Source organism: Pecten maximus, chromosome 8, assembly GCF_902652985.1.
Source record: "Pecten maximus chromosome 8, xPecMax1.1, whole genome shotgun sequence".
In the NCBI taxonomy this organism is placed as follows: Eukaryota; Metazoa; Mollusca; class Bivalvia; order Pectinida; family Pectinidae; genus Pecten; species Pecten maximus.
The window spans coordinates 17235691-17261540 of NC_047022.1; the positions used below are offsets into that span (position 1 = coordinate 17235691).

The window sequence follows — 25850 nt, forward strand, 5'->3', positions numbered from 1 at the left end:
ACATTTCTTTTTGAGTATTGGAATGTCGTGTGTGAGTCATAACAGTTTAGCAGTTACTTTTAGGTACTTTTGGCGATTGGATAGTCAACTTCTCAAGAAAGACTCAACACATTATTTGATGATTAATGTGGAAGTTGATGATTGACATCTGTTCGAAAAGATCTATTGAGAAACTTGTAAAAATATATCAATCAACTCTCATTCCAGAGGCTACTTATATAGTATGAGGATAACTGATAAATTGTCTCCCTTGATTTGACAATGTTTAATAAATATAACATTAGCAGGTGGTTAGAAATAAAGAGTTCTTGCTTGTTTCTTGGTGTGTTTTTCTAGTATCTCCTATTTTCGCATTAAGTAAAAGTTTTTAATAAATGAAATATAATAAAAATTCTCAAAATAGTTCTAGAAATACTAACCAAATGTTTAGTGAAATAATGCATACAAATTATCAAATAAAACATAAAACACACAGTAATGACTACAGTGTTTATTTCGCTAAGAGGACGTAACTTACTGCCAAAATAAGAAAGTGTGTCAATTATTGCACACACATTAATCAAAGGGCGTCGATAACTGCCACACATCAACCAAAAGGGCGTAAATGACTGCCCTTTCCTCAACCGCTAATTGACTGAAAATTGATACAAATTGTTTGCATTGCTGGAAGACCTTCGGTGATAAAGAAGTATCCACTGATCATCGAATGATACGTAAATACATATGTATCTCTTATATGTAAATAAATTATAAGTATGAATCCCCATTGTACTGTTAGCGAAGTCCTGTAGCGCATCACTAGGAAAATATAATGGTGAACGAAGCGAACAACATCACCACCGTGGTCATCAAAAGGGAACAGCCGTAATTGAATAACACCAATAAAATGTTAATTGAAGGAATAATGTTTACCCCAATATAGAAAACGCTCTATGGGCATAGCACTCTATATATAATTGAGCTGTATATGGTTACCAAGGATGCTAAAGTGCACCTTGACGTTGTCAGAGACTTCGTTCCTACTCCTGCTTAGCTATGTCTCTGTTTAATCTGATACGTGAACGATTAGTTGTGTTCATCGCCATCTTTGACGTGGTAGCAGTAGTGACCACATGACCATTGTATGAGGAAGTACCAAATGTACTCCCTTAAATTAAGGGACCTAACTTCAATTAAATCAGTTGCCTCACAATGCAACATGGAGGGTCCCCTCTCCTATGCATTGACCACATGTGAAAGCACAGAATCCCATTTCATTCCACTCTGTCCCCTCCAACATATTGGACAATTTCTCTTATTTAATTGTTCGACTGCCTAGCTTACCTTCTGCATGAAAAAGATCTTGAGGCTAACGCATTAGCCTATGCAATAACATGAAATCCTTACTTGAATTGGCAGGGCATTTACCATAGAAACCAATTCCAGCTAAATGAATATTAACAGGATAATCATTTGTTCGCCATATACCAGACAAAGTTTAATATGTGACTCAAAAAAAGGGGCCAAATACTTGGCAGTTCACACTCTTGAACAAACAATTATTTGAATATGTCCACCCCAGATTTGTAAGCTTCAGATATATTATGAGAAAGTCATGCTGACATTAGATTATCAAACTTGTTCTGAAACTGCTCAAGAAAACCTGGTCAATTCCCCAAATCTAGAACAATGAAACGTGACAATGCATTAACAATTGAGTTGTTGTCCTAGCCTCTCTCATGCCGACTTTTGAATGAAGGACATCACATGCACTGAACAGGAAATTGATTTATCGAGTGCCTATACTAATGCACGATTATCACAATGAAGCAAACTGTTTTTGCTATGATATTCACTCTTTCATGTGTTTAGTGCCATAGATATGCAAAAATGTCATCTCTGTCAGCACAGACAAACCATGCCAACTATTGGGCAATTTAAACATAAACCAATGTTTATATAGCACAGCACCACAGCCTCAATCCATGTTATCTGCACTATCTGTAAACAGCTCTAAATATATGCTAAAATTCCAATCATGATCAAACGAAATTTAGTGTGACCAGAATTGAACCAACGCATACAGTTACTATCCTGACCTTATTTAACCACTGAATCTTTTGGAATCGATATAGGCGAGAACATATTCGAGTAACATGATCGCCTTGGTCGTCAAATGAATATTGCTGATTTTTACATATCAATTTATTCTTAATTAACAGTCGTAAGCCATACTGATAATTACAAATCGTCTGAACTATGTCAACATGCACCCTGCACAAAAATTCAACAACATAAATATTTCACTGCAAAAGTAAGTTTTCTAATACTCAAGATAGTTACGAAGTTAGAAAGTCACATCATATTGAAATTGAAACACCAACAGTGTAAGATACAGATATGTCAAATGTAGCAATAAGTAAAAAAAACATGTAATCCACACTCATATAGATTTATGTACATTAGAAGAAATATTTTTTGACAGTAACTTAAATTGATTGAATTAAACTATATGCAGAAGATTACTATCCCAGTGCCATGTATAAAGCTATAAACACAAAATGTATTAAACACGTACATATTATCACCCTCAAACAAAAGATTTAACAAAAAATAACGTCAAAAACCGTTTATGGTCGGCACAATTAAGGTATTATTGCTTGACAAGTTCTATGGAGTCCACATATTTACAACGTGGGAAGGGAGACAACTCAGATATACAAACAATTTCAGAACACTCTATCAGCAAATAAAAATAATTTAAATAACACAAGTTGTTCACTTGTATTACACGTATATAATGGAGAGTATATCAACTAACAAGTAAGAGAAGATATAATAGAATAATAAAACTGTAAAATTGTTAATGGAGTACATTAGCAGGATTGCTGCAATGCAGAAGCGTTATGGGAAGACACCGCTGAACGACACAGTCGTTGAGTAAAGTCAGAAACGATATACCCAAAACGCTCTTCAACCACGCTAAGGAATAACTCTTTTCCATTTTTCATTAAAATTTCCATCAACATGAAAGAATACGATACTTCAGCAAATAACGTTGACAAATTCGGAAAAAAAAAAAAAAAAAAAGACAGACAGACAATGGAAAAACTAAGCATTTTTTTTTCAAAATACAGAGCTATTATCAGATAATTGTCAAACTGAATGATATACATAATAATACTCTGTATGTATTTTTGAATCTGGTTTAGAGGACTTTATATATACGTCCTGAACCGGATATGAACTTACTAGTATTTTATCTTTATATGAAATGTCTTTGTCTATCAATTATTCTCTTAAGTGTTCACACTTGGAAGACGACTGGAGAAACTCAAGATTGGTCGAAAGATATGCTATAATCCAGATAGGGATGTACAATGGCCCAACTATTCAAGAACGTTCTAAATTTTTAATTTTCGATTTTGGAAAAAAAAGGTTTTGTTGATGTATATATCTGAAAGGTGTTATTATTCAACTTAGCCAAATCATTAGATATCTTTTTATAAATGTTATTCAAAATTATTCCAAAACAGATAAAATCGAAAAGTGAACACCATATGGTGCACTCTAATGGATCAGTTTCAGTTTTAATGTACACATAATTTAGAATTCTACAATGTATAGATTCAAACGGAGTTGGTTTTTCCATAATATATTACTGTTGAAACACCACAATCATTTTTTTAAGAATATGCCATTAGACATTAAATCAATGCCATTGATGTGATGTTGACCTTCGTGGTTGCTATCAATGCACCACAGCGATAGCGGTATTCTATTCTGCTCTTTGGGTCCTTCTGCAGCAACACATTTGATTTATCTTGAATTATACTGTGTATATACAAAAGTATTAAAACACCACAATGTCCCCAGTATCATGTTCGAAGGCTACAGCGGTTGGTATTCCATCGTGACCTTTAATTTTCTCTGGAAGTTCCAGTTTCTCTGACCTGCCCCCTCCGCGTAACATATACAGCATGTTCCTTTCCTGGTCGATGACGTAGTAATTCGAGGAGGAATCCTCCGAACACATCCCAGGACTGAAGCTCGTGTAGATATTCTCGACGCCTCCTTCAGGTTTGAATATGTCGGTGTACTTTCGAGTTTCGTCGTGGATTTTAAGTTCTCGGGTACCAACATCAGAAACGAGGATCTTTCCTGTGGCACTCACCATAACATACATCGGAAGTACAAAAAGAGGATCTCTCCCGATGCTAGAAATTACCCTCTTCCTTTTTCCTGTCGTTGGACACAGCACAAGGATATTTGCTTCGTCACATACGTATATGAGTCCCACACGTGAAATGGATATTCCTCGAGGTTTCTTGAGTTTTCCAACCAACACTTTCTGGAACTGTCCGTCGGGAGAATAGACTCGAATACTTCCATCACCAATTCGTTTCCCTGCAATAAAAGTTTGTGTTAATGCAAACTGAAATTGTTATGAATTTATATAATATGACGTGAGACAATTGCCATCAATAGGTTCTTGCGAAATGAATATGTTTAGTCTGAGGTTTAAGGAACTGAATAAAAACACAACTGATTGACTTTGATCACCCTATGTGTGATTTAGATTATCAGTGATATATATGTTAATCATTTTGTGGTAGAGCAAACTGAAATTGTTATGATTTAATATAATTTGAAGTTTGATATTGCAATCAATGGGTTCTAACAAAATCATTTCTTTAAACTTAAAGCTTAATGAACCGAATGTAATACAACTGATTAATTCTGTCTATGTTTCATGAGATTTAGGTAGCCAACTGTGATATATGTGAATCAATTTGTCGAAACTATACAATTTAATTGTTGTCAATTATTTCTTATCAACATATTAAAAGACTATTTCAAAGAAACTTATTATTTTTGTCATTTGACACTTCTGTGAATAAATCAATTTACCTTCGTCCGTAACGTACAATGACGTGAAGGATTCCCCGCGTTGTTGACTTGCGACATCAAAAGGATTGGTAAGATCTGAGATCGTCCTGTGGAAATCTCCATTCTGCCTGAAAAGTTTGACATTGTGATCACCGGTGACAAAAGCGTAATAAAGTCCTAAAGAACCTTGCACAACAGTGAAACCAGATGGTCGGAATGGGAGAAATACACGATATATCAGTCTCTGTGGAAAAGCATGGTTGTCGGTTGCTACCGATACGGATTTTCGAAATGATCCTGAAAATGGCGGTAATGGGGTGGTGGTGCTGCTGCAGCTGCTGATGGAATGAAATGATCTTGCTTCTGATTATCTTTCTCGCCATTTGGTGTCGGTTGAGATTCCGATTTCTTGAAACTATTTTCGTATATAGATTCATCTTCTAAGAAGTAATAAATGCCATCTTCTTTACCAGTTGCAGGATGATTTTGATCTCGAACCTTAGGTCGTTGAGGGATTGGCGGAGGAGATCTTGGATGAGACGAAATGTTCCTGTAGGGACCCATAGATTCTTCTCCAACATTAAAGCTTGCATACTTCTTCAGTTTCGGTCTTTTGGGAGGTGGTGTGGGTTTGGAGGAACGTGGAACGGCATAGGAAGGCTCCTCTAATGCACTGTAATCTGAATCATCGGACGTCTCGTCCAGATCTATCAATGCCTCTCGGATCTCTACATCTCCTAACTGAAGTTTCGAAAGATCTTCTATAGCTGTTTTATTCCCGGTGAAGTAAATGGTCTGGTATTTGGGTAAAGGATTGTTTTCTACTCGTAGTGCTATGTCAGCTTGTTTCACTAACCTTTTCGCCTTTCTGCAGAATTCTGATGTACCGTCATTGGAGAGTTTTCCTATTCTATTGCTAACATGGTTGAACTCGGATAACCTATCTTTGATGTGTTCCTGCCTCTCCGTCAGTTGTTTAACGTACTCATCTGCTTTTACCTCGATAGGTTGAAGCATTTCTTCTTTTTTCCTGTGAATGTCTGCAAACATTTCCTCGGCGATTTCTTCTATCTCATCTTTTATCGCTTCCTTTTGTTCAAATTGCTTTTCGATCATAACCTGCAGTTTTTCCTCTTCTTTTTTGTCATCTTTTTGCCGCTTAAGCAAATTATGTTTTTGTTTATCTAGCAGTTGTTCGAGATGTTTCCTATGCTCAGATATCTCTAGTTTCTTGTGTGTAGAATGCATGATGCATTTGGCACAGATGAGTTCATCATCGCAAGTCTCACAAACAAAAGTTAAATTCCCTCGATGAATATCGCATACTTCATTCGACTCACTGGTACTCGATTGTGGGGGCAACCCAAACTCGTCTTGATCAGCATCAACATCCTCATACTGATCTTCGTCCTTATCCTTATCGTTCGCTTCATGTTCTTCGTTTCCAATATGGCTTGCGACTTTCTGTAAAGACTGCAGCAGTTGTACTATTTCCATAGCAACAGGATAGTTTTCAACGTTCCCTGATTTTGGCTGCATATGTCGCTTGCAAGTCGGGCATGATGCCACGCTGTCCAAATGTTTACGAAGACAACGAAGGCAAAACATGTGTCCACACTCGATTCGTCGAGGATCGCATAACTCCAAGTTACATATGCCGCATTCCGTTATTGATAGCAGTTTCGTGTAGTCCCTTTTCTTCCGTGAAGTCATGCTTGTCGATCTGTAAAGTTAGAGAGAAATTATGTTTTTTTTTATTTCACATACACTAAAGTCATTTCGATCTAGAAAAATGATACAGCTGTTTAGCACCAAATAAATAGATTCTTTTAAAATCTTGTATATCCCTCCCCCTATTTTAATTTGGTATATATTTACTTTGAGAAACCTTTAAAAATCCAGTCGAATTAATTTATCTAAATACGCAACGCAGTGTATGAAAGGAACCGTTATGCTTGTCGATAGTACGCTTATCGAAGCGAGCGCACATGTTAGTTCTCGTAGTTTTCCAGTTGGACACATACTGAATTATGAATGGTGACGTTCACCTTGCCTACTGAATAGAAAATCGTAGTGATTAGTAACTTAGTTTTTGCATCCACAATATGTTATTTCGAATATGTCGATTTTCGCTTTTTGCTTCGGGACAAAACCAGAATTATTACTTCCACCACAAAGCATTCTTCTAGCCAAGATATGTCAACTTTATTTATTTTACAGTTATTGTGAAAGAAGTTATATCAACATATTTCACCACGCTTGTTGACCCGGATGGAAGCACAACGTAACGGGTCTTTGTTTGGGAGGAAACCAGATTATCTACAGAAAAACCCAACATAGTCCGGAAGGTTACCCCCAACATATCCACGTCCGCCTAGATGAAAGACAAGCGTTTTACCACTGTGTCACCCGACCACCTAGCCCAGAATGTTTGAATGAAGAATCCAGATATAGGGTAGAAAAAGCATATATTATAAAGAATATTAGAAATGGAAGGTCGTTTTCACCCCCTTTTAATTGAATTGGCAAGCAAAACATGGAATATAAATAGTGATACAAGATTCAAACTTGATTTGTAATACATCATGAAAATTAAAAGTCATCAACAATATTTCAAATTTATGCGGAAAATAATGAAGAAACACCGGACAAACTATTAATTATGATAGTTTTCTAAGGATCAAAAATCTAGCAACAATGTAAAATTTGGATGCGGTTCAAAAGCAAACTGTTATTCATAATGACAAAGCCGCCTGCTAGATTATAAAGTGATATATCGAGAGGGAGCCAAAGAAGTACGGAAAACAGATACAATAAGCGTCAGGTGTCATGGCTCTATTTCACCTATTTGAGTGTCACTCGTGGTAAGTGCTTTGCGACCTTACACCTTTATCTGTTCAGATTGTTTCAGACTGTAACAATTCATTTGCAGACTCCTCCGGATTTCAAGAAGACTTTTATACAGTAGAGCTGTAGACTGACTGAATAAATAAATTAAATGGCCAAGACCTCGTGCTCTGTTATTACTTTAACGGACGTCATACCTTGTCCGGCATCAATGCGTGTGATCACATGTGCGCAACTATATGTCTTAGTTGTAATTGTTTATCATTACAGACTTACCTCAAAGTGTATATACAACAGCGTAGCCTAATTAAAAGTCGAATGGAATTTACTCGCTCGCTCTTCCATCATAATATTGCTATAAATTGCACTCACATCAAGGCGGCAAATTATAACACGTTCACTACATATGTTCATGAGTCAGGTCATTTGTTCAACTAATACTAACACTTTTCCAAATTGTGTTGCGTGGTGTCAGTAAACAGGTGACCACCCGGGTTTCGGGCCGATATTTCAACCCAGATGCAACCGACTGAATGAGTGTTTGGGGACCAAACCATCTAATGTTGACTGTATCTATAAAATGTTCTTGGTGCAAAGGGCTATAACTCCATTAAAATTGGAATATTGGGGTTCCGACTTATCAATTTAATAAATCCTGTGATAAATCCATATACTACAGACCCGTGTACGTTCGCTGTTCCGTCTTAAACGCAAACGCTACGGAAATGCTACGGAAATGCTACGGTAATGCTACGGAAATGGTACGGAAATGGTACGATAATGCTACGGAAATGGTACGGAAATGGTACGGTAATGCTACGGAAGTGCTACGGTAATGCTACGGAAATGCTACGGTTGACGCTCACAAATAATCGACCGTTTCTGAATAAATTATCTGGTTCTTATAAAAAGCGGATCCTAGACGAAGCGAACTCGTAGAAACGACAGTGAAAGGTGTCTGATGGAGTGAATGTTGTATCGGGAAGTGGAAGAACGTTTTATCAAACTGTACTACTATAGAAAACCTCAGTTTGCGAGAATTTGTACAACTTTTAGAAACCTGAAATATTAAGGTCATAATTTATTATTCTCGGCAACAAAAGACGATAGTATTTAATTTTAAAATAAAATCACTCTCTACACTAGCGCTGCGGTCGCGTATGTGTTGTCTCTGTGTGTCCGAACTTTATCGTTTTGTTTTTATGTATTTATTTATATTTTCATTGCATTTATTCACCGCATTTGTACTGATAAACCCTAAGGTTTAAGTAATAAACTAATTGAATTGTAAAACTTGTATCAAAGTGTTAATTTAGGTACAGGTAAACAGATCAAGAATTCTGAACACAGATTGACCAGGCAATGAATAGACCCGCCTAGGGCTAATTGTAAAAAGGAGAAACTGACCAGGTGTGGTTATGACTTACACACCTGAGCCCGGTGACTCCTAATCAAGTGTATATCCATGGCCATCAGGTGAAGTTGATGGTGGTGGGGAGGGGGATTAGTACCCATGGCAACAAGTAAGGGGGACAATTAAGTCAAGTACATGTACATGCCTGGCAAGTCTGTATATAACAATCACTGGTAATATTAATGGTGTGTAAGCATTGACGATTTGTTTAAAAGTCTGATGTCGGATCAGAGGAAATTCTGGCTGCATGGGGAGGGATAAAAACTAAAAACAAAACATCAATAATTATATACTTAAGACTATACAATGTACATGTGCAATCAGATACGTGTATATCACCAGAGACATATATATGTCTCTGATATCACACGTCTGCAATGGAGCAGACTCTGTATGTTTACGTGATAATGGATAACACTCTGAAAATATTTATTAATGGACTACAACTACAGTTGAGTGACAATCAGTTAACCTTTGCACCCTAGGAGAAGTGAGGAGTGCACGAGATTTAAGGTACTGAAGTAAACGTATAATTAGTGCACAATAGTTTTTTTAAACTTATTATCACAAAGGACATACCTGTAAGATGCCGATCAGTCTAGCTCTTTTATGTCTGGCACGTGGTATACCTGGCCAGGTGACCTGTCCCCAATTAACCCCCCGGGGTCCAATTATGGCTTATTCTCACTTAGCCAACATACAGAAATTTACCTGTATTACCTGGCCAACATGTCAAATTTTACACCTGAGTAAGTTTAAACTATAGCAGTAGCCTGTTCTTACTTTCATGAAAGAAAATATGAAAATGTCAAGTTGAATATGACTTATACAACAATGATTTTATAGAGGCTACTTATAACAAATCTTAGATATTCACAGTAAAAATCGAAATTTATTAAGTTACATATATCATGAAACCATCACCATCTCAAGAGTTTAAATTACAAATGTATGCTTTTTATAATAGAAGTATTAACCAGTGTCTTGTATGACTGTTATTTAAATCTGTGTATATGTGTGAGGGTGTGTGTGTTATTTTTTTTTTTTCTTTTTCTATTTTTTTTTTTACAAAATAACAATTTTAGAAAACACACTAAAGCAAATATTTTTTTGTGCATACCAATAATTATAAAATTCTATCAAACTAGCAGCGGATGTGTTTCTTAATGAAAGTAAAGCAACGTTGCCACGAAGAAAAGTTTTTGCTATTCCAACTTTGACGATGATGTTAGTGTGATGATACAAAAAATATCTGTATAATATCAGTCCTTAAACTACGCGATTCAAATGATTCACCCTCTCTTTTACATCTTTTACGTGTTTTAAATCAAAATTAAACGATCATAGTCTATATCACATGTTTTGTACACAATTCAACTTACCTAGTCTGGTATGTAGGCATTAATACATATATTTTTATTCAAATCTTTACATAACCTGCTTGATCGAACTTGTACAGGATAATTTAACTTTTTAGTTCCATATCTTTTTTTGACTAGGTCGAGTAGCTCAACCCTGCTTTATCCCTGTAAATTCTGGATTATTGTAAGAAATTGTAATGTTCTTAAAAGAGTCCTAATTGATTAAAACTACGTTTGTCATATTCCTGACAGTTTTTTAACGTCTCACTTGAGAGATTTATGTCGGACGAAGATTTGTTTTCAGAATTAAGTCTCTTTTTTACTGTTCATAACAAGACTAACTTGATTATCTGGATGATTTCTATTTAGGACATCAGTTCTATTTCACATGTGTATGCACTTTATATACCGTATTTGCTCTTACTTTGTAATGAATTTACTCTTGTTATACTTTATCAGATACATACATACATGTATATATCACATATGATCCGAAGATATAGATTTGAATTTCCTGTCGTAGTTTTACCGAGAGAAATATATATCACATTTATACGGTCTCTGATTTTATCATGTGTTATCAATTTTGTGATTAGACCTTTGGGTTTTAAAACTGAAATAAATAATGAATAACTCCGTAGATCACGATGACATTCTCATTAATGTTGGAAGCCAAGTTTTATGAAGCAGTCTATAGCCTTACCTGTAGGTCATAATTATCTCTTATTGTTCTACCTTTCACACCTAGTATCACTTGGTCCACAGAATACCGTACCTTTAGTTGACCAGTGTACAACATGCTGTGTTGTTTGTATCATCGCTGACAATTAAGTCTAACTACCCTAGTTTACCTGTGTGATACTGTCTGGACCATTTGTACCCTATACATGTAGCCTGACCAGTGCATATTACATGGAACTGTTTTAAAGGTTTGACTATAGCACAGTAAAGGAAATATTTTTTATTTGACACGATCTTCATCTTCGTTTCCATCGTAATGCGTCGACTACTATACTAGGATCCGCCATTTTTTAATCACACTAAGATCGATGGACCATGTGACTTGACTTGTTTTTTGTGAGAGTGTTATTTTTTCTAAACAAAGATACAGAAAGATGTATAACCATATATATTTAATTCTCACCTCCTTATTAAATTATTTGCTGTCGCTACTATGCTTTAGTGACGTTCGGTAAGTATATTTAACTAAATTTCGTTTCGATAAAAAATACACTCCGCAAAATTTTCTACCGAACGGTTATGAGACGGTCAGCGAGTGAAAATAGGTAAACGCAAATGCTACGGTAATGCTACGGTAAGTGGACGCAAACGCTACGGAAATGCTACGGAAATGGTACGGTAATGCTACGGGAGTGCTACGGAAATGCTACGGTAATGCTACGGTAGTGATACGGAAATGGTACGGAAGTGATACGGTAATGCTACGGAAGTGCTACGGAAACGCTACGCTTAAATCGGAACTGCGAACGTACACGGGTCTGTAAGTTCAAATTGATAAGACTATCTGTAGTAAATTAAGAACTTCAAAGAATGTATTCAGAAAAAAAATCAGAGGGCCATAACTGCAGCACAAAGGAAATATTGACATGGGGTTAAACTGAATCTGTCATCAAATATGATAAATCACATGCCATGTAATACATTTATGGGCCACAGAATTAGATTTTTGTTTGACGAAAATGCATACAATCCTAGGTGATGTAACACAAAATATTACTAGCCAAAATCTACCAAATCTCTGTTCGCTTCGATAAACTCCTCTAACGACCAGCGTACAGTTCCGTTCATACACTGTGAATAATGCTTTAACTTGGGGCAATAAGAACTCCTTTACCAAAAGAACAATGTAATTTTTAACGTTATTATGCAAGGCTTGCTTGTGGTTAAAAGGTGTCTATAGTGTATAACTTCCATATAATTTAAACACCCAGGTCGCCTATATAGACGGTGTTTAACTGATCTAAATATAAATGAAATATTTTAATGGATGCAGTCGTCCAAATCAAAGCGCCGTGGGTAGCTAGACAAAGACATTGTGGAATTTACCTTTGGGATATCTCCTGATCTGGTGATTTCGATTAAAGAAATCTTTTGATTATGTTATCTTCTAGCATTTTACTTCACCATTAATTTATTAAGGAATAAGTGTCTTCTGATTTTGCTGGATTTTATTGGGATCTTCATACTCATCATCGTTGTCATCAATTTAAAGACATAGTATCATGTATACGATATATCGTTTGTTAGACTAAAAACTCAAAACATGTAACCATAACATTCAGGACAGTATTGAATATGACATAGAAAACGCTACTGTCTTGATATATTTTGGTATCTATTGACAACTCAGTAACAATAAGTACTTTCGGTTTTGGTAGACGCAGTATTGAATATCTAAATCTAAATCTTATAAACTCGTACGTGTTGAAAACAAAAGATATCTTTAAATCCTATATAGAGTAGTATAGAAGTCATACCTTGGTTGAAAGACAATGCTGATTACAGTGAAATGGTTGTCTTTTGTTGCTTAATCACAACAGAACGCACCTTCTTTCTGACACTAAGCCATAGCCGGCCAAACTGTCGTCGTCACGTGATGTCCAAAGGGAAATAACTTCTCCTTGAAACTAAACTACGAGGAAGTGTGTAACAAATTAGATAACCTTAGAAATTCCTTATTATTTAATGGTAATAGTTAATAATAGTAAATGATTAATGCAAGATACGCAGAATAAACAGACGTGAAGATGACAGTTCTGGTATTATTTTAATCATTACATTGTAGTCTAAATTAGGTAGGTTATTTGATACGTGAAATAGCATAAAATTGTACCCGTTAATAATTTTAGTGTATTTGTAATCTGTGGATTTGTTTGATTAAGGTGATCAAAGCGTTCACAATCATAAAACATATGTAACCCCCCCCCCCCCCCCCCCCACCCCCACCCCCACCCCCACCCCCACCCCCTTCCCTCCCCCCACATAAAACTTTCGAAACTTCTCTCACCTGAATATCCAATCAGTACGCCCCGATGCATTCACCTTCCTACCTTCCTATTAAATCTTCTGCTCAAACGGGGAAAACACACAATCTATTGATGATTTGGTTATTTGGTCCCTTTAGCAACTGTCTGTCGGGGAGCATGATCGTTGGAGAGGGCGAGTTAAAAGTGGCATAGAGCACACCGGAAATGTTACAGAGGAATGTCGTTTTAGAAAGGAAGTGTGAATCATTTTTATAACATAAATTATATATAATATGCATTATAAAACAAGTACACTGTATTTACAAAAATATATCTAATTTTTACAACAATTAAAATAAGAACAATCGTAGGGGAAAGGGCAAGTGAAAGAATATAGAAAAATAACAACGTACTGCATTGCAGATTGATAGAGATACTCGTATGTTGACTACAATGTCATAATGATAGCAGCTCCACATGTTGCTTATTGATATGAAAGATGATAGCGAAGGCCGCTTTCAGATATGCGTATATAACGTTTGACGCAATCAAAGATGGCTGTTGTTTAATACAGTCGGGTAGTGTATTCCTTAAATTTGCATTTGGGCAATGACTAGCATTTGCTATCTATATAGCATCCGAGGTGCGCCAGCTGGATGGTCAAGCAAATGCACTAACATTATCATTTTCTCATCCGCAAGAACTAATCATATAGTTTTGTTTCCCATCAAAAACAAAGTAACAAAGCACAAATAACATTAAATATATAATTATCCCGATAGAACCTTTTAATTTATCTATCTCTGTGACTGTTGCAGCCCGAACCCAAAAAAAGTGTTATCAGTCATGGTCGAGCTATTGTTTAATTACTGCTGGAAAGACATCCTGTAAATGTGAATGAGGACTTATTTATTGACGACGAGATGTCCTTGTGTTGACTGGATTAGTGGTAGACACGGGGACTAAAAAAGTTTCTAATCAAACGCGAGACAGAGTCGCTTTTGCTAGCAATAGTACATGTGTTTGGTGAATGTGTGGTAGCAAGACGCTGTATTTCACCTTTAGCGATGGCTGTCAGAGCCGTGGAAATATCTGTCTCTGTGTGAACATGTGCAGTGGTACGAACGAATATCGAATTCGCTTTAATGGTGGGTCAGAAACAATGTGACGGGCTTCAAAAACCAAGCTGTTGCCAGGAGACGGTTGGCAATGTATTGCTTTGAAAGAATAGTTACGAAAGACGGTGATTGAGTTTTTCATCCCACTCCTATCCAGAGAATATTTTTGTCAATTATTTAATCAATGAAACTTAAAATTATGCTAAATATCAAAGTTAATATGATGCTATAGATATGATACACAATTTATGTCCAGGACTCTCCTCGGTAAGTTAGGCATCAAGTCAGCATTTCGTCCACTGCCCATTCCACCAGTAATGTTGATCTTCATTGTTTTCAGGTAGAGGGCTTTCACTATCATTTCAAATGTTTACCAATGGGAGCAAGTATAAGCTGCCTTATATTTGAAAAACTGGCACCCTTTTTTTAAAATGCATGAAATTGTCAATCAAGTCATCGCTGTTATTCCTTTTAGATGATTTTGTTATCGGCGTCGTAGCTAACACAAATCAGTGTAACCAAACAATATTGTTTCAGGAAAGCTTTACATTTTTGGAGTTTCTTTAGCCGAGGAAAAAACCGGTTGGCCCTTGTACAGTTTTTACATTTTCAGGTGTGGAGTTTCGATACATGTTACTCAGACTTCCAAATGACGATTTGATTAATCTAAGAGAGCAATTTGTATAAAAAACGTATTGACGGCTAAGAAAGTTACCCTGAATGAACTACACAGGCGGTCAGGGGGTAAGGATAGAATGTAAATACACCCTCGGGGCATATGCTGGAAGCTGTGGCCATATTATTCATAATCTAGTAAAATAATCCAAAGAGCTTTAGGTTGTAAGTAGAAAGGACACTTATTATGAATGATTTTACGAATTTTTCATAACTTTATGTTTTCCTCTTTATTTTATAAGAGGATCCCAACCAGTTTCTAGCTAAATGTAATCGGTTGATTTAAGCCAAGCTGCTTCGAGTTCTATGCTTTCTTAACACACAGCCGATAGTTAATGATATATTGTTCATGTAGGTTATTCGATGCTTGATATAACGACATATCGATGACATGGTGTGACTTAGGCTTATCATGTGCATGTTGATAATTATACATAATAAAGTTATGACAATTTAATATGATTTTTTGACAAATGAGGGATTAACGCAATTTACCTTGTGCTGTGTAGGATTTATAATTTCATCAACAAAATAAAACGTTAACTGATAATTGAACATAATATATAGATGAAACCCCTCTTTATTTCATAAAGTTGCAATATAAAGTCGAAACATGGGGCCGCGGTGGCCGAGTGGTTGAGGTGTCTCGACACTTTATCACTAGCCCTCCACATCTGGGTTGCGAGATCGAAACCCATTTGAGCAGGCGCCTGGTACTGCCGTAGGTCTGTGGTTTTTGTGCGGGTACTACGGCTTTCCTCTACCTCCAAAACCAGGCACGTCCTAAAGTTACACAAAATAAACCAAACCAAACAATAGAAATAATCGAATTAGGGTTGTATCGTCATTATGAGACATCGTGTATATATGTTCTTCCCTGATGTGTCTGTATGATTTCTTCATATTAGCTGTTATTACCACACCAAACCAAAGAGACGTCACATATTCACATTTGATGTTGAGATGTATTAATCGTTATCTGCTGACAAATTCTATAATATTATATTATCAAATATCTAAAATATATGAACTCGATAAGGGTGTTAAATCACCCCACCCCCTTGCCGAAAACCTTGTCCTACATTTTCAGAGCCGAAGCGTTGCTTTTAACTGTTGCGTCGGAAACTACAATATGTTGGTGTAAGCACAAACTTCAGCAATCCCATGATGTCCTGACTCTGGAGGTTTGTATTCTTCTGTCATAATCTGTCCAATTCTATGCGCTTCTGAATGTTTTAATTGAATCGTGAATGGATGTGTTGGTGAAAAAAGAGAAAACATCGTGTGAAAAATGAATTCTTCATCTTCCTGGATCATAATTGAAGACATAGCCTTCAGCTTATGTTTTACAATGTTCGCACAGTGTTCTGATTTACCTAAAAGCGGTCTCAGAAGGTCTGCTAACCAAGAAACATTGTACGCAATGGAGCCAATGTAGTTCATAATATGTCTCACGGGGGTTTCCCTGTTTGTGTATCTTGGGTTTACAGTACATTTTAAGGGTGTTCTGTGGGCTTCAGGTATCTGTATTGGCCTTCAGTTATCTTGTTGTCTTGTATCAGTTTTATCAGAATGGCTACTAGACGCTTTTTGAATTTTTGTGTTAGGTTAGTCTGCAGGTTATTGTACGTTTCGTTGTCCTGTTGCATTGTCATGACCTTGACCTCATAGTCATCTTTTCGTATGTCTCGCTGTCCTGTTGCATTGTCATGACCTTGACCTCATAGTCATCTTTTCGTATGTCTCGTTGTCCTGTAGCATTGTCATGACCTTGGCCTCATAGCCATTCTTGTTCATGACGACTGTGGCTTTATCCTTGTCAGCTGGTTAAATCATGAAAGATTCGTATCTGCTCAACTTTTGTTGTGCACCTCGTTCTTTCATCGTTATGTTCGAAACGTCACGTATAAACATCCATTGGTTGTGTAACAAAAATACATAAAGATTGTATCTAACATATATATATATATATGTATGAATATTTAAAGTATATTAAATATCAGAGCTAGAGAACAGAATTATAAGTCAGATAACGTCCAATTTAATTGAAATATAGATCCTCATTCTCACTCCGTTACATGAAAATCTAACAACAACCCATAAGGGGTCACGTTCTGATGACCTTTGTGATATGTGTATTTTACTTTTAGGGCGAATTGTCAATTTGTCGATGTCATTCAAGCAAACAATTTCGACACAGCATGTCTATAGCTATATGCTTCGTGGGACGAAGTGACTTGAAACAAATTTACAGATTATGCAAGCTATACACTCTAGTCATGCCAGTTCGCTCATTTGATTGGTTAATCCAAAAGGTCACCCTGACGTGACTCCTTATGGGATGTTGTTAGATGTTTATATAACGGAGTGAGAGTGAAAATCTAGATATTAATTAGATTGGAAAACGTCATGTCACATTTCATCTTAAGTATTGCGATATCATGACTTTGCAGTGGATATTTTTAGGCCCTTCTCGTGATTTGATTACGTGAGCTTCTCAAGAATGACTCAACACCTTATTTAATGATTAATGTGTTTATTGTCATTTGTTCGACAAGATTCTTTGCCAAACTTGAATAAAAATATCAACTCAAACTCCAGCAAACTAAAGAATATAATATACAGTTTAATAAATGTAAAATAACTGGTTGTTAGATATAAAAGAGATTTAGTTTTGTATCTAATACATATTTTTAGTGATTTTCTCTTTATTTTTCCGTATGTACTAATTTCTGCTACAACTTCTGATTTTTCATATTAGTATCTTTCCCTTGATACTGCTGGAATTTCGCTTTAACGACCTTCAGTTTTTATCACTAAGGTGACACTTCGTACAGAAATGTTAAATTGATAATTAGATAAAAGAAGATTCCTACTGCTCCTCATATACAGCCAAATCTTTATGATTCGAACTTGTTGATTCGATTTTCTCGATGTATCGAACATTTTGCTTGGTCCCAAATTGAACCTTTCTATGATTCGATTTTTTTAAAAACTTAATTGAATATGTCAACCGGAATAATAAAATCAGATGTATATTTGATACTGTTATATATTTTCCGGTGATGAGAATCATATTTAAATTTGAATTAGGGGAAAAAACTAAACTAAGAATGAAAGAAAAAACAAAATATCGAAAAAAGATAAAAAGTCTCAATAAAGTTTAAAAGTTAGTAACTGTTGAGTATAACATAATACATATTGTATATATATATATATATATATAATATTTCCGTCTATCAATTCGGCTAGCAATTACACCAGATATACAGACCATATTTGTAACTTATATAACCAAATTGAGAGTGAAGTCCTTCTAGTAATCGTCAGAAATGCTACAGACCCAGTGTTTATACATAGAAGACGGTTTGAGAACCTCAAAATTGGTCGAAAGAAATGTCATTATCCGGACAGGAATGTACAACGTCCAAATCATTTTTTTTTTTTTATTGGATTATAGAAAAAATGTAACGGACATTTTTATATTCTGAAAGGTGTTTCCGTTCAACTACATTGAAATCATTGGATACTTATTGATATTAATTTCAATTCACTATTTTATTCGTATACAGATAAAATTTGCTAAATTGAACACCATATCCTGGACTCTACTGGACCAGTTTCAACATCCCTATAATATAATGTACAAGTGAATTGTACAATCTATAATAGATTCAAAGGCATTTGTTTTTTCCATAACATATTACTGTTAAAACAGCACACTTACTAAAGAATATGGCATTAGACATTAAACCATGGCCATTGATGTGATGTTGACCTCTGTTGTTGCTATCCATACATCACAACGATATTGGTATTCCATCTTGTCCTTTGGGTCCATCTGCAGCTACACGTTTGATAATCTTAAACTAAACTGTGTATATGCTGCTATATACAAAAGTATTAAAACACCACAATGTTCCCAGTATCATGTTCGAAGGCTACAGCGGTTGGTATTCCGTCGTGACCTTTAATTTTTTCTGGCAGTTCCAGTTCCTCTGACCTGCCCCCTCCGCGTAACATATACAGCATATTCCTTTCCTGGTCGACGACGTAGTAATTCGAGGAGGAATCTTCCGAACACATCCCAGGACTGAAGCTCGTGTAGATATCTTCGTCGCCTCCATCAGGTTTGAATTTGTCGGTATACTTTCGAGTTTCGTCGTGGATTTTAAGTTCTCGGGAACCAACATCAGAGACGAGAATCTTTCCTGTGGCACTCACCATAACATACATCGGAAGTACAAAAAGAGGATCTCTCCCGATACTAGAAATGACCCTCTTCCTTTTCCCTGTCGTTGGACACAGCACAAGGATATTTGCTTCGTCACATACGTATATGAGTCCCACACGTGAAATGGATATTCCTCGAGGTTTCTTGAGTTTTTCAACCAACACTTTCTGGAACTGTCCGTCGGGAGAATATACTCGAATACTTCCATCACCAATTCGTTTCCCTGCAATAAAAGTTCGTGTTAATGCAAACTGAAATTGTTATGAATTTATAAAATGTGAAGTAAGACAATTGCCATCAATAAGTTCTTGCGAAAAGATTTTTTTAGGCTGAGGTTTAATAAACACAATGTAAATACAACTGATTGACTTTGATCACCTTCTGTGTGATTTAGATTACCAGTGATATATGTCAATCAATATTTCGAAAGAATAATATTTAACAATAATTAATCATTTCTTATTAACATATTTATATAAAGCTGCAACGAATATGTAACCACTGCAACCTTCTGTGAATAAATCAATTTACCTTCGTCTGTGATGTACAATGGAGTCAAGGATTCCCCGTGTTGTTGACTTGCGACATCAAACGGATTGGTCAGATCCAAGATCGTCCTGTGGAAATCTCCATTCTGCCTGAAAAGTTTGACATTGTGATCGTCAGTGACAAAAGCGTAGTAAGGTCCTAAAATACCTTGCACAACAGTGAAACCAGATGGCCGGAATGGGAGAAATACACGATATATCAGTCTCTGTGGAAAAGCATGGTTGTCGGTTGCTACCGAGACGGATTTCGAAATGATCCTGAAAATGGTGGTTATGGGGGTGGTGCTGCTGCAGCTGCTGGTGGAATGAATGGACCTTGCTTCTCGTGATCTTTCTCCTCATGCAGAATCGGTTGAGGTTTTGCTTTTTTCATAGTGTTATCGTATATAGATCCATCTATGTCGTAATAAATGGTCTCTTCTTTACCAGCTGTAGGGGGATTTGATCTGGAATCTCAGATCGTGGAGGTATTGGCGGGGAAGTGTGTGGATAAGAAGGATTGCTCAGGTTCCTGTAGGGACCCACAGATTCTTCTCTATTAACGTTTAAGTACTCCTGTTTCTTCGGTTTCGGTCTTACGGGAGGTGGTGGGGGTTTGAAGGAACGTGAATCTTCAGAGGAAGGCTCCTGAAATCCACTGAAATCTGATGCATCGTATGTCTCGGCCAGATCTATCAATACCTCTCGGATCTTTACATCTCCTAACTGAAGTTTCGACAGATCGTCTATAGCTGTTTTATTCCTTGTGAAGTCAATGGTCTGGTATTGGGGTAGAGGTTTGTTTTCTACTCGCAGTGCTATGTCAGCTTGTTTCACTAACCTTTTCGCCTTTCTGCAGAAGTCTGTTGTACCGTCATTGGAGAGTTTTCCTATTCTATTGCTAACATGGTTGAATTCGGATAACCTATCTTTGATGTGCTCCTGCCTCTCCGTCAGTTGTTTAACGTACTCATCTGCTTTTACCTCAATAGGTTGAAGCATTTCTTCTTTTTTCCTGTGAATTTCTGTAAACATTTCCTCGGCGATTTCTTCTATCTCATCCTTTATCGCTTCCTTTTGTTCAAATTGCTTTTCGATCATATCCTGCAGTTTTTCCTCTTCTGCTTTGTCATCTTTTTGTCGCTTAAGCAAATTATGTTTTTGTTGATCTAGCAGTTGTTCGAGATGTTTCGTATGCTGGGATATCTCTAGTTTCTTGTGTGTAGAATGCATGATGCATTTGGCACAAATGAGTTCATCATCGCAAGTCTCACAAACAAACTTTAAATTCTCTCGATGAATATCGCATACTTCATTCGACTCAATGGTCCGCGGTGGTGGAGGCATTCCCTTGTCTTGATCAGCATCAACATCCTCATACTGATCTTCCTCTTTATCCACATCTTCCGTTGTTTCGTCTTCGTCTACAATGTCACTGTAACTTGCGACCTTTTGTAGAGACTGCAGCAGGTGTACTATTTCCATGGCAACAGGATAGTTTTCAACATTCCCTGATTTTGGCTGCATACGTCGCTTGCAAGTCGGGCAAGATGTCATGCTGTCGACATGTTTACGAAGACAATGAAGGCAAAAAATGTGTCCACATTCAATTCGCCGAGGATCAGATAATTCCAAGCTACATATACCGCATTCTGTTATTGACAGCAGTTTCGTGTAGTCCTTTTTCTTCCTTGAGGACATGTTTCTCGACCTGTAAAGAGAAAGAATGCTTTCATATGCACTTTCATATGAGCTTATATAGGCTATGCATGTTGCTTAATCCCCATTGATTGATCAATAAAATATGTTTGAAATGAAATATGCACTAAAGTCAGTTTCATTCAGATAAGCTTATTCTATAAAAATCATGTATATTATTTCCTATTTTAATAATATTGAATGTTAAATGTCACATTCTATCAAATTAATACAGGTTTATTTAGAGGAACACCTAAAGGGAGATAACACAGTGTATGAAAGGATCGTTACTTTATGCCTCACACAACTATATTTCATTTCACTATATGTTATTACCAATGACCCCATCCCCAATCGCTCATTTGAAATTCAAATATAGTGAAATTTATATCAAATTAAAGTTTGAATATTTCCCAACCAGAAAAATGATGTTATTGCATAAGTTTAATAGCACATAAAAGCACACCAGTACTTTGAAGACAGTGACCCTGCTATTTAAAGTGGACAGGGGAACCCCCACCTGGCAATTCCCGCATTTTTTACTCTTGGAATCCTACATTTTTCTATTTATACCACGAGTGTATATTTTTTTATTTTTGAAATCTCAAGACCCTATTCTTTATTCTCGTAAGGTTCAAAATCAAACTGTATTCAATGATGACAAAGGCTACAAATTGATGTAGTAAGCGGTAGTGAAAAACAGTACGAAGTTATCTAGGAAAATTCCCTAAGTGCAAAGGACCGTAATATCAGCAAAAATATAGAGTATTGATACGGGGTTATTACTTATGAGTGTAATCAATTATGATAAATCCACATGCTACGTTACAAATTGATAAGGAAGCGGTAAAATATTAGTATTGAAAAAAAGTTAAGAAAAATGTCTATGTGCAAACGGCCTTAACTCAAGCAAAATAATGGTATATTGGCATGGAGAGTACGTTCTTGATATGTAATCTATTATGTTAAAGTCCCTTATTAAGTTACAAATTGATGTGGAAAATAGTAGTGAAAAGATGTACATGTACAAACCGACGACGCTAGTCGACGGAAAAAAATATCCAACATGCCTCGCAGGCACACAGAAACTGTGCTCAGTCATATCTACCAAAATCGTGTTTTTCAATTACTATTTTGCCAATGTATATAAAAACCGACCAAATTGGTTGTACACTTATATAACCTAAATACTGATACAAATAAATATATTGCAAAAATATTTTACCTAATAGAACTGGACAATATAGCGTATATCTGTAAAATTTATGTTACAAGGGCAGTAAAATCGTATATTTCATCGCTTTATATGTGAAATAAGGACAGAGAATATGAAGCGATATCTGACAATTCTTGACGAACATCAATGTTTACCGACCACTTATTCAAAGAAAGCTGCATATTTTGGGGGCAAATGTTCTCAAGTGACGTACATTATGATACAGAATGCTTAGATGATTGTTTGACGAACATGTTTATAATCCTAGGTGGTGTAACATCTACATCTATCAAGTCCCTTTTCTCTTCGATAAAGGGCTCCAACAACCAGCGTACAATTCCTTTCATACACTGTGGTAATGCTTATACCTGCGGCAATAAATCAAACAAGCTTTACTGTAAAAATATTATTATGCAAGGCTTGCTAGTTTGTTAAGGTATCTTTAGTGGATGAATTGCATATCATTAATTATCTAGGCCGTCTGCATAGACGGTGTTTAACTGAGCTATTTATAATAATGTAATGGATGCAGTCATCCGGATAACCGCGTCCGCGTTAGCTAAACGAAAATAATGTGGAAATTTCCACCGGTATATCGCATGAGTTGGTGGTTAAAATTAAGGAATTTTCTTTATTATATAATGTACCAAGAATTTTTCCTACACCTGTAATTAATAAAGGAAGAAGTGTATCCCGACATTGCCGATATATCAGGATATTTATACACGCCATCGTTGTCATCAATTTAAAGACATAGTATTATGAATAAAGAACATAGTTTAATTAACTTATACTAAAAACATATAACCATGATGTTTCGGACAGTATTGAATATGACATTGAATACGTAGTTTAATATATTTTGGTACTCATTGCCAACTCAGTAAAAGTACTTTCGGTTTTGGTAGACGCAGTATTAAATATTAAAATCGTTAAAACTCCAACCTGTTGAAAATAAAAGAAAAAAGTTATTATAAGGAGTACAATATAAACCATACCTTGGATGAAAGACTACAGTGAAATTGGTCACTTTTGTTGCTTAAATTTAACAATACACGTCTATTTTCTGACACGAAACCACACCTGTCAAGCGATCGTCACGTGATGACTGAAGGGACATAACTTCTTCTTGAAAGTAACATTCAAGGAAGTATGTTACAAAATAAACAACATAACTGATGCCTACCTAATTTAGTATGATTCTGTTAGTGACATCGTCAAGTATCTGAGAAAGACGGTAACAATTGTCGATCAAACTAAAAGATGGTAAGAAAGGATGACGTATTTGTGTAGGTGACTAATTTAATGCTATGAAATATAAATGAGAAAAAAAAATTATATAAATATGCTGTTTTGAAGAATTTGTTTAAAAGCATTTATTTCGTGCAATTTAATAAAATAAAGATTTAAAAAAATATTTACAACACTCCTACTTTTTACAACAATAAAGAAAAGAACAATACGAGGGTAAGAGGACATGTAAAACAATATAGAACAATAGCAACGCACAACATAACGGGACAGATTGATGTTGGCTACAAGGTCAAGATAATGATTGAGGCTCCAAATGTTGCTTATTGAAATTTAAGAGACATTTAAGGCCGTTTTAAGGCACTGTTGTTAAAAATTTATTAGAGGATAACAATTTAACAACTATTCTAAAATCCTATTAAAATTACTTCTTGTACAACTAACTTGACATTTTCAAGAAACTCAATTAAACTTTTCAGTCTCTTCCTACTTGCCTAGTTTAAGAAAGATAAATTCATGAATGTTTTGATGTGAATAAAAATAAATAGGATATTCACTAATAAAGGTGATTCAACTAATCAGCTTTTAAACAACCGGGCCCAGAACAGTCGATAACGTTGAACGCTATCGATGACATGTGCATTGGTTTAAGTTGACTTTTAAAGGCTTCTAGCAAGAATAATGCTAACCTTCATTCAAGATAAAGACTATTTTATTGATATAGCCTTAATTCTTAAGTTTTTGGTATAATGATACGACATCCATTCTTTAGTTTTGGTTAATAGTCTTTAGTTTTTGGTATACTGGTATAACATTGATCCTTTAGTTTTTGATACATTATATATTGATAGAAGATGCATTCTTTTGTTTTTAGTATATTAATATAACATGCATTCTGTATTTTTTGATATATTAGTATAACATTGATTCTATAGTTTTTGGTATATTGATATGATATTGATTCTATATTTTTTGGTATATTGATAGAACATTGATTCTATAGTTTTTGGTATATTGATATAACATTGATTCTATAGTTTTTGACATATTGATATAACATTGATTCTTTGGTTTTTGGCATATTGATATAAAATTGGTTCTATACTATTTAGTATATTGATATTACATGGATTCTTTAGTTTTTTGGTATATTGATACAACATTGATTCTATAGTTTTTGGTATATTGATAAAACATTGATTCTCTAGTTTTTGGTATATTGATATATTATCGATTCATTTACTTTTGGTATATTGATATAACATTTGTTCTGTAGTTTTTGGTATATTGATATAACATTGATTCTTTAGTTTTTGGTATATTGATATAACATTGATTCTTTAGTTTTTGGTATATTGATATATTATCGAATTATTTACTTTTGGTATATTGATATAACATTTGTTCTGTAGTTTTTAGTATATTGATATAACATTGATTCTTTAGTTTTTGGCATATTGATATAACATTGATTCTATAGTTTTGGTTTATTGATATATTTACATTTTGGTGGCAAAGCCACGATATAAACTAAGTAAAAGATTTGCAGTCTATGTGAGCATAATTGACACCCAAAACGTGACATCAATCCATGCCGCGCATGAATATATTCACCCACCGGAACTACTTGTAAATAACGTAAACAATCATGAC

The 25850-nt window shown here is 35.4% G+C and overlaps 1 protein-coding gene across 2 annotated transcripts; it reads right to left on the reverse strand.

The window, feature by feature from the left end:
- Nucleotides 1-474: 474 nt before the first annotated feature.
- Nucleotides 475-24069, reverse strand: LOC117332693 (E3 ubiquitin-protein ligase TRIM39-like). 2 transcript variants are annotated; one of them, XM_033891694.1, is made up of 3 exons: nucleotides 23945-24069; nucleotides 20037-21743; nucleotides 475-4386 (listed from the first exon to the last, which is right to left on the reverse strand). In XM_033891694.1, the coding sequence occupies exon 2, from the start codon at nucleotides 21731-21733 to the stop codon at nucleotides 20450-20452; it is 1284 nt and encodes a 427-aa protein (XP_033747585.1). In that variant the 5' UTR covers nucleotides 21734-21743; nucleotides 23945-24069; the 3' UTR covers nucleotides 475-4386; nucleotides 20037-20449. The 2 variants fall into 2 exon arrangements, with proteins under 2 accessions (XP_033747585.1, XP_033747584.1); XM_033891693.1 differs by lacking the exon at nucleotides 475-4386 and adding an exon at nucleotides 17791-19728.
- Nucleotides 24070-25850: the final 1781 nt, after the last annotated feature.

Coding starts and splice junctions, on each gene's coding strand:
- LOC117332693 (XM_033891694.1), bottom strand. CDS start 21,733: ATGTCCTCAAGGAAGAAAAAGGACTACACGAAACTGCTGTCAATAACA.